The 14699-nt window shown below is 42.9% G+C and overlaps 2 protein-coding genes across 2 annotated transcripts in view; one reads left to right on the top strand and one right to left on the bottom strand.

The window, feature by feature from the left end:
* The window catches only part of LOC307176997 (AP-2 complex subunit beta-like), a 65960-nt gene extending 61914 nt beyond the window's left edge, over window positions 1-4046 (bottom strand). Inside the window, 1 exon segment of the mRNA XM_079903642.1 lies at window positions 4011-4046. The gene's annotated coding sequence lies outside the window, so the exon portion shown is untranslated.
* A 595-nt stretch (window positions 4047-4641) lies between these two features.
* LOC307176998 (peroxisome assembly protein 12) lies at window positions 4642-7251 on the top strand. The gene is made up of 3 exons (XM_079903643.1): window positions 4642-4802; window positions 5098-5651; window positions 6472-7251. Exons 1-3 carry the CDS (start codon window positions 4680-4682, stop codon window positions 6869-6871), a joined length of 1077 nt encoding a protein of 358 aa, XP_079759769.1. The 5' UTR covers window positions 4642-4679; the 3' UTR covers window positions 6872-7251.
* The last annotated feature ends 7448 nt before the right edge of the window (window positions 7252-14699 follow it).

The following is a 14699-nucleotide window of genomic DNA, read 5'->3' as shown; positions in this document are numbered from 1 at the left end:
GACGTTTTTAGAGTTCTATGAAAGTATAGGACCTATATACTATATCTCTGAGGCCTAGCCGCCCCCTCCCCAAAGTTTGTTGAATGGATAAATGTATGAGTGAGTGGTCAACAACAACAGTTGCTAGAGAGAAAAGGAGGAAGGGCCGAAAAGTGTCCAAGGATTTAGCAGCACAAAGGTCTTCGATGTCATTGCTGAGACCATCAGCAGAGATAATGAAGGCAAAAGCCATGCTGAAGAACTGTGAAGATAAATGGGAGGTAAGGAAATGAAAACAGATAACTCCATAAGAAAGTATAGCTGAAAGAGAAGAGATATAGGATGGTGTCTGAGGGAGAAAGTAGCAAGCATTTTATTTTTAAGTTCTATATTCATACATTTTCTTTACACTAACCCTTTAGCAATACCATGGGTTCAATCATTTTTCCTACCCATATGACTCCAAAATATCTATCTCTAGCCTTGACCTAGTCCCCAAATTTCACCACCAAATTGCTAACCGCACTGATCGTAAGTCTGCACGTATGGCCCACCCAAATTAAGCAAATCATAAGAGTATTGGGGGAGGTGTTTAAAAACTGTGGTTCCAGGTACAACTCACAGAAGACAGAGGTGGATTTTGTAGAGATGCCACCAGAAAAATCTTTGATTCATACCTCTCCCCGGTTCAGAAACTTTCAACAGCTCCTCATTTCCTAATTGGTACAGAACCTATCCTTCTCCCAGTTTTCCCCATTTCTTTGCTCTTTAGTTTTCTCATCTACAAAATGGGAGAAATACTAATATCCAATCATAATATTATTACAAGGATGAAGTGAATTAGTGTACGTAAAGCACTTAGAACTATGCCTGCACATAGTATGGACTGTGTAAATATTTGCTATGATTGCAATTATTTGAACAAATTACACTGCCAGAAATTACTAGCCAGAAATCTGGGGGTCATTCTTGATTTCTCTCTCCCTTAACTGCCACATTCATTCCATCTCCAAGTTGTCAATCCTACCTTCAAAACATATTTCAAATTCATCCAATCCCTTCTATTCACCTCATTATTCCAAGCCACCATCGCCTCTTGCCTCAACTACTAGAAACCTCAACTCTCTTCCCAACCATTATTCATACAGCAGCCAGATTTTTGTTTCACTTTTTTTTTGAAGTATAAACTAACATTCCAAAAAGTACACACCAAAAATATAAAGCTTGATGAATTTTCACAAAGTAAATGTAACCACATAACCACTAAGGGGTCATCTTAAAAATATAAACCTGGTCATGACTCCGGTGTATAAATCCTTCAATGACCTCCCATTATACTTTGACTAAAATCCAGTTTCCTTCCCATGGCCTATGAGTGGTTAGGCTCCTGTCTACCTCTCTTAATATCATTTTATCCTTTTCAGTCACTCTTCATTTCCTCTTCATTTCACCTCTTGTTAGCTTTTGCAGCTCTCAAATAGGCCAAGCTCTTTCCCATCCTAGGGCCTTCACAACTACCGCTCCTCCTACCTAATACTCGTTTTCCCCAACTCCACACAGGCCTGGCTGGCTTATAATTTAGGTCTCACTTTAATTGTAATCTCATAAAGGCACTCCCTGATTACCCAGTCTAAAAGGTTCTTCTCTCCCAGGCCCCACTGCCACCCCCATCATAGCCCTCTTATTCCATTTGTAAATTATATATTAGTCTCTTTACTTGTTTAGTATCTCTCTCCCCAACTAGACTGTAAATTCCATGAGGGCAGATACCAAGTCTGTTTTTATTACTACTGTCTACCCAGCACCTAGCATAATGCTTGGCGCACAGGATGTATTCAGTAATAAATGAATAAGTAAATTATTCAGGAATAAATGAATGAATGTCCACAAGCAAAGTACTAAAACTAGCATTTAAGAGCCTCTATATTATGGTCAACAGTATAGACTATGTATTATTGGTCTATTTTCCTCTCTATATTTAAAGCAAACAATTTGACTTTCTCCAAATGTACTCATCTTTTGAGGTCCACCTAATCCACAAAACCTTCTCAGTGGACATCTGGTCCTGATATAAGATGCAGGAGATACCAGGTTACATCGCTGTATTAGAAAGCAACTGGCAGAAAGAAGCTGAGATAAAACGTGAGGTTAAAAACGATCTTCCCCTTGGTTACAAAGGCCAATATAGCTTCTGTTTAAGCTAGTTTGAACGGCCTCATTTCTCCCAGCTCTTATTGTCTCTTCCTCTAAACTCACCATATTAACCTATCTGATGGCTCTTCACACCTTTTAACATAAGTGCAATCAATTTCTGTCTTGCTTATTACACCATAAACCTGGGAGTGGGATTTGTGATGAGGTGTTTATTATTTATTGGCTGTAATAATTGACATTGTTATTTCTGACTGCCTTTTTTCTCACATAACAACATCAGTTTACTTTTGGAATATTCTCAAAGGACTATTAAGGTGTCTTGCACTCTTCTGGCTAAGAGTGAAACAGCGAGTGGAGATGAAATCTGAACCAAGGTCAGTCAATAGGGATCTGAATCATAAGTACAGTGACAGAAATTTGTTGAAGCTCGTTCATTGCAACAGCGATGCCTGTATGACCCTTTGCTAATTCTTGCTAGAAACATCCAGTAGGACCTGTGTAATTCCTGTTCCCTCAGAGTTGGTTTTCCTTATTTTGTTAGCTACTCCATATTCTTCTAATAAATTTTTTAGTTTAAATTAGCCTGTTTTCTGTTGCTTGTAACCAAAGAACCCTGATTCCAATGTTTAACTAACTTCCCACTCGTCTTAGGTGATGCTATTTCTCAACTTTGTCTTTTTGCTGTTCACTTAAGAAAAGCTTCTCTGTAAGAGATACCACTGACCAAGAAGCTACAGCTAGGTGTTTTATGTAGATACATTATCTCTACTCCTTAAAACTCTGTAAGGTAAAATCTTCCATCAATGTGACTTTCTCCAGCAGGTATCCAATCAGACTATAAAACACTTTTTTTTTTTTTTTTTGGCCACGCTGCATGCAGGATCTTAGTTCCCCTGGCCAGGGATCCAAGCCATGCATCCTGCAGTGGAAGCACAGTGTCCTAACCACTGGACCGCCAGGGAATTCCCTGAAACACTTTTTGGAACCACAATTAAGGTTAATTTGCAAGATTTTATTTCTCCTATTGAAACAACTAAACCCAAACCTTGTTCCAGCGTTCTCATTATGTGAAACAATTAACTGTCTTTATACCATAACGTCCTCTATGGTATAAAGTAAGCAAACTTCTACTTCTAGCTATTTAGCCCAGGGGTTGAGGGGAGAGGTTGGAGAGAGAGGAGATGAACTTTAACTATTATCCAAATTCAGTAAACCTGCAGCTACTCAAGGCAATTGCATAACATGTAAAAGTAGTTTGCAAAAGGTCAGGTTAATTACATTTACTTTGGTATACAATGAAAAGTACCTTGTCTGCCAAGCCTCCCCATTTCATGCGAGTTAGAATTCAACAGCATCACTCCGTTTTAGCACTGTATTCATATCGCTAATGTGACGCATCCTACCGTGTTCGAGGGTAGGAACCATTTTCATTTAGTGTTGCAAGTGCCTAGAGTTCTGCTTGAACGTAACCTAACCTAGAAGACAATTAAGGTACCAGCTTGAATGAAAAAAATCGTCCCAAATTCTGAACAACAGCAGGAAATTTTTTTTTTGTTAATAATTGGCAGCCATAAGGCTAAGCCTTCTATCTCGGCTTTGTCGCTTCAAATCCTTCCCGAAGGCGGCAAAAATAGTGAGCCACCACCCCCGCCGCAAGCAAAGTGAGCCTTCCATCTCCACATTCCCTTGGGTCCCTCGCCTCTCTCTATCGCCCCAGGGAACAAAGGCCTCAGCAACAGGCCGAGCTCTGGCTCCGGGCGCCAGACGTCAGTGCGGCGACCCAACACCTTGCCAAAATGACTCTGTAGAGAGATATCAGAGCCGTGGCTTTCCAACAACACAGCGATGCAAAACCAGCTAAGAAAAGTAAAACCTACCAGCGGAAAACTCCTCTCCAACCGAGCCCGCTGGGGGCGGAAGCGGAAGTCCCTGTGAGATCATAGAGTTCTCTAGTTCCGGTCGCGGGGCCGCGTTCGGGGCTAGAGCGCCTCTCCACGGCCATCGGGCTCCAAGCGGCTTCTATTTCCGGTTGCGGCTTCTGACAGAAAGCCGAGACCTCCTTTTAAACGCGGCGTCGCGGGTTCCTCGCCCCTCGCCTGGGGTCAGCTCGCAAGGACTGGCGCGGGCGGCGGGATTGCACAGCCCACAGCTGAGCCAGGCCGTTGGGGCCGGCCTGCACTGGCACCTTCGATCCCTCAGAGCCGCCTGGCTTTTGAGCCCTCCGGATTGGGAGTCCGTGATTGGCCGCCTCCAGGACTGCCGCTCGAGAGGCCAGCGCTCCTTCGCCGTACCTGTCCCCCCATAGTCACGCTTTTCCCTGTGAGGTGCAGCATTAATCAACTCACCTCTCCCACACACTACTTCCCTAACGTGGGTGTCCGCGTTGACTTCATTCTTCACCTTCCCTTGAGACCCCTCCCCTCTGCCTCCGGAAGAGGTCTTTTTTGCCCAGTTCCTGTAAAATATCACCCATCTGGCACCCCCAGAAAGTTCATGCTTACTAGAGAGTTTGTGGGCAAAGTAAAACCCAGTGCACACACGAAACTATGGCTGAGCACGGGGCTCACATCACAACTGCTTCGGTGGATGACCAGCCATCCATCTTTGAGGTGGTAGCACAGGACAGTTTAATGACAGCAGTGAGACCTGCTCTTCATCATGTGGTCAAGGTAAGGATTTAATTCTCTGAAAAGTTTTAGGAACGTCCGGGTAAAAACCAAGCCAATAATCTGAATTTATTTCTTGGCCTAAGTTTTGAAATAACCAATTAGCATATAATGCACATCACATGATTTAATGGTTATGGAGTCTCTTGTTATGTGTACTGAATACCTAGCACTAAAGGCAGGTTAAGGTAGACCCAGAAAGAAAAGTGTGGAAATTCAGATGGAAAAAAAGGAAATATAAATACAAGGCATAGTAGCTGTGTAATGGAATGAATTTCATTTATTTATTTTGCTTTAGGTTCTTGCAGAATCAAATCCTGCCCGCTACGGCTTCTTGTGGAAGTGGTTTGATGAAATCTTCACCCTGCTAGATCTTCTGCTCCAGCAACATTATCTGTCTAAAACCAGCGCCTCGTTTTCTGAAAACTTTTATGGCTTAAAGAGGATCGTAATGGGAGACACACACAAGCTTCAGAGATTGGCCAGTGCTGGTCTCCCAAAGAAGCAGCTTTGGAAGTCAGTTATCTTCCTGGTTCTTCTTCCCTATCTGAAAGTGAAGCTGGAGAAGCTGATTTCTAGCCTGAGAGAAGAGGATGAATATTCCATCCATCCCCCTACTTCCCGCTGGAAACGATTTTACAGAGCCTTTTTGGCAGCCTACCCATTTGTTAACATGGCCTGGGAAGGCTGGTTTCTTGTACAGCAGCTTCGCTACATCCTAGGAAAGGCTCAGCATCACTCACCACTGCTGAGTCTGGCTGGGGTTCGGCTAGGTCGACTTACAGTTCAGGATATACAAGCTCTGGAGCACAAACCAGCCGAAGCCAGCATGATGCAGCAACCAGCTGGGAGGTAAGGCTTAACATTTCCCCAACATATTTGATTAATAAATCCTAAAATCTTATCCCAATTTTATGAAATTTACCCCCTTCAGTCCACTTTGGGGTATTTCATAAAATCATCGAAAAATTCTTGTGTCCATAAAACAAGGATTTCCATCCTGGTAAAATTCCTCATCATACTGGCTACATTTTTGCACACACTTGCTATGTACCAGGCCCTGTGCTAGGTGTTTACATATATTATCTCAATCCTCATCACAGCTCAATGAAATAAATGCATTAGCACCATTTAACAGTTGAGGAAACTAAGTTCTAACATTTGAGTACCTTGCCAAGGCCACACAGCTAATAGGCGGCAGAGCTGAGATTCAAGCCAGATCAATACAATTCTAAAGACTGCTCTTAACCATGGTGCTATCCCGCTCCTAGTGTCTGTGTTCTCTGACAAGTTCAAATATATTCCTCAGTACTGCTGAGTTGTTTTTTAAGTGAGTTATTTCTTTTTCTGGATATACTATCTTCCACCCCCATAAAAGGTCTATATAATCAATGGCTCATTAATTTCTTTCTCAAAACACAAAGCAACAAAGCCCTAGTCATTAAAAACAAAGCTTAGCTCCTAGAACTCCTAAAATACGGTAGGTCAGAAAGAGGAATTGTTTCGAATAGACACTTACAAGAGAAAACGCCAGTCCAGCAACTATTCAATCCCCAAGCTGAATCAACGATTCTAATGAAAAGTGTAAGAATTACACGCGTATTAGTTTTTCTGTGATTGTACCTAAATAAACAGTTTCTCCTTTTGCCTCCCTGTTCTGTTCTCCAAACAGCGTTGGCGAGAAGATAAAGTCAGCTCTGAAGCAAGCCGTGGGAGGTGCCGCCTCATGCCTCTCTACTGGCCTTTCGGTGGGTGTATTCTTCCTGCAGTTCCTTGAGTGGTGGTATTCATCCGGAAACCAAGAAACCATCAAGTCATTGACTGCCCTGCCTACTCCACCACCACCGGTCCATCTAGACTACAATTCTGATTCTCCCCTGTTGCCCCAAATGAAGACTGTGTGCCCACTGTGTCGTAAAAACCGGGTGAATGACACCGTTCTCGCCACCTCTGGCTATGTGTTTTGTTATCGCTGTGTGTTTAATTACGTGAAGAGTCACCGAGCTTGTCCCATCACAGGTTATCCAACACAAGTACAGCATCTGATTAAACTGTACTCCCCTGAGAACTGAAAGGGATTAGCACCTTGTCTCACAACGAAATGACTGCGCTATAAGGCCAGAGGGCTGGTTTTCCGCACAGTAAATAGCATTGTTTAATCATCCTCAATTAATAATTGTATGAACTTTAAACAGCCACATGGATTTCTTTAAAAGGATGTACTCGTTGATCTTAACCTTTTAGCTTGCTCCCTAGACACCTCTACTTAGAGTTGACCGAGCTGGTCAGAGTGAGAGAATCAGGACTGGCAGGGGATGTGAGGGTCAGCATAGAGAAGGTGATCAAAGAGGGTACTCGGCACAGAAGCTTTTCCTGTCCCCTTCCTTAAAGGACAAGAGGTATAGAAGCTCTCAGGAAAAACCCAAGTTAGACCTCGTAGAGTGGGTAGTGAAGGGGAAGCAGGCCTTTTGAGAAAGGAAAGCATTTATCTGCCTATGAGGAATAGGTTTTATCGGTTTGCAAACAGTATGAAATATGGACCTGCTTTATTTTATTTTATTTATTTTTTTAATACAGCAGGTTCTTATTAATTATCGCTTTTATACACATCAGTGTATACATGTCAATCCCAGTCTCCCAGTTCATCCCACCACCACCCCACTACCCCTACCACGGACATGCTTTTTATAGAAATACTTAGAAACACTTTCTCCTTCCATATGCTGAGACTCATTTGTTAAGTAACATTTGCTATAGTTTATCACCTTTTAAAGATCCCTTTGTGAACCACACATATCTTCCTTGGGAAACTGGTTACAGGAAAATAGGGGTTGAATGTATATACAGAATAGTCTGAAGACTTCAGTGTGAAAGCAAAGCTATTAGTGAAGAGATGAAGTAAAATACTGCCCTAACTATGACTGTGTAAAGACAGGATCTTTTCATAAGCTCTTTCTGCTTGCTGTTAAGAGTTTGCTAAGCTGACATAAATTATTCTGGCTATTACTAAAGTTTCTACGAAACGCTTAAGTAAATTTTAAGAATAAATGTTTTTTGGCAAAGAGCTGTTCCATGTCATGATTATGTGGAAACTGAAAGATTAGTCGAGGTATTTAAATTTTTCATTCAGGCCACCTTTGACTTTTTTTTTTTTTTTTGCGGTACGCGGGCCTCTCACTGTTGTGGCCTCTCCCGTTGCAGAGCACAGGCTCAGCGGCCATGGCTCACGGGCCCAGCCGCTCTGTGGCATGTGGGATCTTCCCGGACCGGGGCACGAACCCGTGTCCCCTACATCGGCAGGCAGACTCTCAACCACTGCGCCACCAGGGAAGCCCCTACCTTTGATTTTTTGAGGCATTCTGTATTAACATTTTGCTTTTTTTGCTAATCCAATATTGGAGAGAAATCCTATTCTCCAACAGCAAGACTTCAATCTTGAGTGAAATACCTTATTTCTCAAGTGAAATACTGCACAAACACTTAAGTTGCCACTGGATTGGCAGGGTTAAACATACAGGTTAAAAACATACGGGTTAAAAAAAAAAAATCATTACTACAAGAGGAAGGATGAAAATGATTTTTAAGTGCCTCTGCTGAGACAGGTGTTGTCCAATACAACTCATTGTAGCAATTCAAAGCACATTTTCTGACAGCACTAAGATAATAGAACTAAATTTTGAAATAGAATGTCCTATAGATTTTAAAATATTAACACTTTTATGTACCAAGAGAAGAATATAATGGATATTTGCAAAAATTCTTATTAAACCACAAGGTTTTACCAGAACAAATAGCATAGTTAAGTAAACTTTTTTTTTAATTTAAAAATTTTTTAATTTGTTTCAAAGTTAAACCCAAGACACACTGACTTCACAGGAAATCCAATGAGAAATGTTTTTCTAGGCTGAACACCTGTTTCCCCTTAGTCTCCCCCCCAAAAAACATGTACATGTTAATTACTTTCATTTTACAATCACTGCTAAATAAACATTTTTAATATAGTAATAAGTCAATAAGGGAACCGAACCAGATTCAGGATTGAAATAATGCAGTTTTCCATGAAGACATCAAAGCCATATTTTTCACCTCAACCTACAAAGAAAAGCAGAAAAGTATCAGTAATTCAAAAGAATATTAAACACTCTTACACATAATAAAACCAGTATCCTAATAGGCTAAAACATTACCAATGTGGAAAAACCACAACCAGAATCAGCTCAGAGAGAAGATTAAGGGGTCATACCCTGGTCAATGCCAACACTGAAGCAATGGCAATACCAGGTCAGACTGTACTTCACTCATCATTGCATCATTGCTTTTCACCTCCTTGTATTATCTAAGAGCAGCCCAACACCCTATTTTCACATCCAAGAAAACTTAGGTTTGCCCATGAGAAGAAAAGACTTCTTTTTAGATAAGTTGCAACCGTGGGCTTTCAATATTTGATCTTCTACTATTCACCTCAAGCAACTCTGCTGTACAAAAATGCAAACTTGAACAAGTTTTGTTTTGGAGGTGCTTTTTTAAAATTTTTGAAATGCAGAGTAGAGTGGAGAAGCGTTTACAGTTCAAAAACATTTCTTGTTTTAGTGAGTCCAAACACCATGCATGATAAAATCTCAGGGATGTCTGTGAAGGGATTTATAATCTAGTTCTAAAGCAAAATCTTTAGAAAAGATTTTCTCCTAAAATCCTTTATAAAGTAAACTCCAGTTCATTTAACATACAATTTGATTTACAATTCTGCTGCCAACAAAGATGAAAAGTATAGTCATAAAAAAATTTATACAAGAGTCTGCTAAAGAGTCCAAGACCCAGGGAGGCTAGGATTTGACAAAGGTCCATAGCAAAATAACAGCAATGCTGGAAAGAGAAACTGAGGTCTGATTACCAGATTTATATTTTTCCACTACCAGCTAAATACAAGGTTTAATTTCATTTTTCTCCAGGCCATGGGCAGGTAGCGCCTTCTCTACCCCTTTCAATCTGGAGAAAGTCTGTAGTTCTAAAACCTTGTTCAAACGTCACCTTTTCTGTTAAGTGGTCCCTAACTCCCTCAGTCATCCCCTCCTGACTCCCACAGCACTTTTTCCCACCACAGTACGCATCACACGCCAATTATTCACCCATTCACGTCCCCCACCTCCCGTCTCTCCCACCAGCCCCATTACGCAGAGCTCCTAAAGAACCAGGACTTCCTCTTACTGGCCTTTGCATCCATTACACTCAGAATGATGCCTGGGACACAGAAGGCGGCTCAATAAGCGACAGTTTAATTCAGTCAGTGAACGACCCTCCCTACTAAACCCTAACCGCCTGGATTATACAAGCATCAGCACGGTTTATAAAGCCGACTTACCTCCAACATTTCACATAGGTTAAGGACGTCCCTCAAGCATCTCTAAGCTTTCCGTCCTCCAGCTTCTAACTCATGGCATTCTGCATGGCGTCCTGCGCAGGACCACCAATACTTATACACGGTGTATCCTCAAAACGATAATAATAACAACAATAACAATACTACTGCTGATAATAATAATAATAACATCCAAACCCCACCAACTTCAGGAAAGACTGAGACGCCATCCTTCCGAGGAAACACAAGGCCGGATCCAGGGCTCAAACCAAAGCCTCAGGCAGGGGGTCCGCAGCCCGCTTTCCGAACCCCCCAAAACTCTTACGCCCTAGACTCTCAGGAGGCCTGCCCAGGCCTGCAGAGGCTGACCGCAGCCCACCCGCCGCCGTTCAGTCCCAGAGGTACGGGCTTGGGGCTTCCCACGCTGCTCCACCTCGCTACCCCGCCGGCTGCCGCGGCAGCCCGATCCGGACAACCAATCCCGCGACGACCAGTGGACCACGTGGGCCGCAGCCCTGAGGCTCGGCTGGTGCGAGGAGCAGCCAATCGGAGGGCTAGGCGAACGCCGGGGTTGGAGTCGGGAGGGAGGGCCGGAAGGCGCAGGCGTCTTTGCCGTCTCTTCTTGGCGTGGCGGGCTACATGCTCAAAGTTAAAAGCAAGACCCTGAGTAGTCCCCGCCCGCCCTCCAATTCCCTGATCCCCGACCTTGGGGAGACTGACATCCGGAGTGGTTTTGCTGGTGCCTTTTTTCACAACTGGGGAAGGGCATCTGAGGTGGGCTGTAGAGAGTGTGTGTGCCCTGGCTTTCCAGGAAGAACTATCGATTCAGTGTTCTGAGAGTATCGTGCTTGCGCCGAATTCCCGCCTGAGGGCTAGGGGTTGGGGCGGACTTTGATGAATGTGTCGCTCTCTCCCCGACCAGGAGAAACTCATTGGCTTGGCAGGGGCTTGGACGCTTCCTGAATAAGCAAGAGGTGCCACTAAATATCAAAGAACTGCGAAAGAGAGCAAGAAAGACTTCCTGGGAGAGGTGGCATTTGATCTGGGTCTTGAAAGATGCGTTGGATTTGGAGATTCTGGGAGAAAATAATTTAACTCCCGAATTAAATGAGAAAGCATAGGGGAGCTTACCAAATTTAGGTAAAGTTGAAACTGGTGTAGTGTTTTCCAAAATTCAGTGAGTTGGAAATACCAGGAGGAAACTTAACAACATAGATGTCCCCCAGCATCAAAACCAAACGACAAACTCCCACAATCCAGACTTACAGAATCGTTAAGGTTGAATCTGGAGTTGGAACCCAGGCGTGTATATTTTTAATAAGTACCCCAGGGGAGATTCTGATTCACACCAAAGTTTGAGGACCAGTGTTAGCGTAAAGAAATGAGGTGATAAGAGATTTGAAAGACAGGGCAAGACTTTGTTAAAGATAGTGGCTTGCTGGCTGTGTAGTTTAGACTACTCTGGAGAAAGTGGGAGATTTAAAGATTTCAGAGTCTGAGGAGATGGGTGATCAGAGCTGAAAACGCAATATGCAACTGTGTTTTTAAATAGATTGAAGGAAGGCAGAGTGAAAGAAGGGGAAGCTATTGCCAAGTGATTGCAATGGTCCAGGTGAGAGCTAGTAAGAAATGGAGAGGTGGCATATGAAGGACAGCAGGAGGAATATGATGAGTGTCAGATAGGGATGGGGAGAAAGATATGAGGAAATAAATGGAGAAAAATGGAATGTCCTCTGTATCAGACCTATGAAGGACCTCCATTGTACTTTAAGGATAGACTTTAGAAAGTGAAGAGAATGGGCCTTTGCAAGTGCTGTTTCCGCTGCCTGGTTTTCCCCTTCCTTCTTCATCGCCCTTTGTCAACCTGATGCATTCTTTTTTTTTTTTGCCGTACGCGTGCCTCTCACTGTTGTAGCTTCTTCCATTGCGGAGCACAGGCTCCGGACGCGCAGGCTCAGCGGCCATGGCTCACCGGCCCAGCCGCTCCGCGGCATGTGGGATCTTCCCGGACCAGGTCTCAAACCTATGTCCCCTGCATTGGAAGGTGTATTCTTAACCACTGCGCCACCAAGGAAGCCCTCAACTTGGTGCATTACTTGCAGGTTTCAGCTCACATACCATCTCACTTATGAAATCTTATCTTGTTCTCACAAGCATAGTCACTGACACCCCTTAGAACACCCCAAGCACACTGTTCATATGTTTCTAGCTCTCCAGAATGGCACTAGAGTGTAGTGGTCATGCATATGGACTATAGTATTTGCAAGCACCATAAACTCTCTGTTCTTCAGTTTCCCCACCTGTGAAAAGGGAATAATGACAGTACCTACCTCACAGAGCTGTTACGAGAACTGAATGAGAACAATGCGATAACACCTGGTGTTATCACATATGTTGTATTGCAATGAGTTCTTTAATATATGTGTTCCCCCTCTAGATTGTGAACAGGACATGTGTCTTATTCTTCTTGCTAACAGTAAAGGCTGCATGGCAGAATGATAGTAAATGGGTTTTGGAATCAGATAGATAGGAGTCCAAATCCCAGCTCTGCTACTTACTAGGTGTGTAATCTTCAACTTTACTTCCCTGAACTCAGTTTCTTCAGTTATAAGATAGTGAAAATAATGCATGCCTTACAAGTTGTTACGAGGACAATTTGAGATAATCAAAGTTGCCGATCTGGCCCAAAGAAGGCAGTCACTAAATGGTGCAAATGATGGGTGGCCCCAGGACATAGTACCATGTTCAGAACACAATAAATGCTTAGTAACTGATTATCCTGATATCGAATGAAAAGCTGACGTTATATGCCAGGCACCATGCTAACCTTTTTATATACATCATCGCACTTCATTCTCACAAGAACTGTATAGAGAAGGCACTATTATTATCTCCACTTTACAAAGAAGGAATGTGAGGTTTGGATTACCTTAAAAAAGCTTTCTAAGCTAAAAAGTGCTAGAGCTAGGATTTCAAGGCCCTTGGTGCTTTAAAAAACAGCTGACTGAATGAGAGAACGAATGAAAGGAGACTTACCCAGAGTCAGGTGGTGGCGTGGTAGAACCAGCACTGTTACTCTTGGTCACCATGCTATCTAGTCTGCTATTCTAGCTGAATCATCTTGACAAATGAATTGAGAGTGAGATGGACGCTGGTATTTGGCAGTTTGTGTCTACTGACCAGGAAAGCTGTGCTATACCTATCTCGGCTGATAAATTGAAGTGCTCGGTGAATAAACACAAATAAATTGGGAGCTCTAGTTCTTCGCCAACTGTCAGCAGTGTGGCCAGATAATTTTCCCAAGACCTAGAAAAAAATCACTGTACAAGCTACTGATTTCAAGTCGCTTTGTATCATGGACATTTGCTTTGAGGTATCAGAGCCAGAATGTGAGCTCCTCGCTGGCCTGATAACATACTATTCATAGCCAGAGGACTTAACTAAGGAACTCTGAAGAAGGAAGAGAAACCCTCTTTGCTCATCTTTCACATTATCCTTCCTTCTCCTGATTTGGTCCCTAACAGTGCATTAAAGAATAAGAAGGAGAAAACAATACAGTTCCTAGTTCTTCTGCCCCAAAAATGTCCTTCCTGTTGATTGGGAAGGAAAAAGGAGGTACTTAGGTAGATTTCAGATTTTGAAGACTCCAAAGCAATCCAGAATCCCAAACTTGAAAGGCAGTGGAAGGAGTAGGGGCATTTGTATTAAACAGACCTGGCTGTGCATGCCAGCTCTTCCACTTAACTGGCCATGTAATCTCAGGTTCCATATCATGTGCCACACTCCCAGCTTGGTCCCTTGTGCCCAAATGCATATGTCCAGTAAATGATGGTCCTTTTTATCTTTCTAAAAGTAAGTGATATCAGAAGGATTTCAGTGTAAGAGTGAAGCTGAGAATTAAGGTAGGTAGTAGAACTAAAAATGGGACTGGGGACTTCCCTGGCGGTCCAGTAGTTGAGACTCTGTGCTTCCACTGCAGGGGGCGCGGGTTCAATCCCTGGTTGGGGAACTAGGATCCCAAATGCCGCGTGGCACGGCCAAGAAATAATAATAATAAATTTTAAAATGAAATAAAAGTGAGACTGAATTTGGAAATGACGTGAGTGAAAAAGGGTTAAAGTTGAAGATGAGAGCAGACCTCTGCAGTTTACTATGTTGCTGTGCTGATTATTCGTCATAGTATGTATTCTGCCTCCTATCCTGGAAATAACTTTTGAGTCAGACAGGTACAAAGTGTCATGCCAACAAAGCAGAACTCCATAGGAAGAGTAACCTCAGTTAAAAAAAAAAAAAAACCCGAGGGGGTATTCAGAAACCTATTTCAGAATGCCATTTCAGCATAAGCAAATTGGAGTAGAAACAAAGAGTTGTTTGATGGTTTGACTTACGCGGAGAGAAGTATGTTAGTTTCCTGTGGCTGCAGTAACAAATTGCCACAACCTTGGTTGTTTCAAACAACATTTTATTCTCTCACAGCCAGAAGTTTGACATACGAGGGCAGAAATCAAGGTGTCAGCATGGGCTATGCTCCCCTCAGACGCTCT

Source organism: Stenella coeruleoalba (assembly GCF_951394435.1).
Source record: "Stenella coeruleoalba genome assembly, chromosome: 19".
Classification (NCBI taxonomy): domain Eukaryota; kingdom Metazoa; phylum Chordata; class Mammalia; order Artiodactyla; family Delphinidae; genus Stenella; species Stenella coeruleoalba.
This window is presented reverse-complemented; position numbering and strand designations above follow the sequence as displayed.

Bases quoted from the DNA above. Each gene is read 5' to 3' on its own strand.
- LOC307176998 (XM_079903643.1), top strand. From the start codon at position 4,680: ATGGCTGAGCACGGGGCTCACATCACAACTGCTTCGGTGGATGACCAG. The intron at 4,803-5,097 runs GTAAGGATTTAA...ATTTTGCTTTAG, and splicing joins CTCTTCATCATGTGGTCAAG to GTTCTTGCAGAATCAAATCC. The intron at 5,652-6,471 runs GTAAGGCTTAAC...TTCTCCAAACAG, and splicing joins ATGCAGCAACCAGCTGGGAG to CGTTGGCGAGAAGATAAAGT.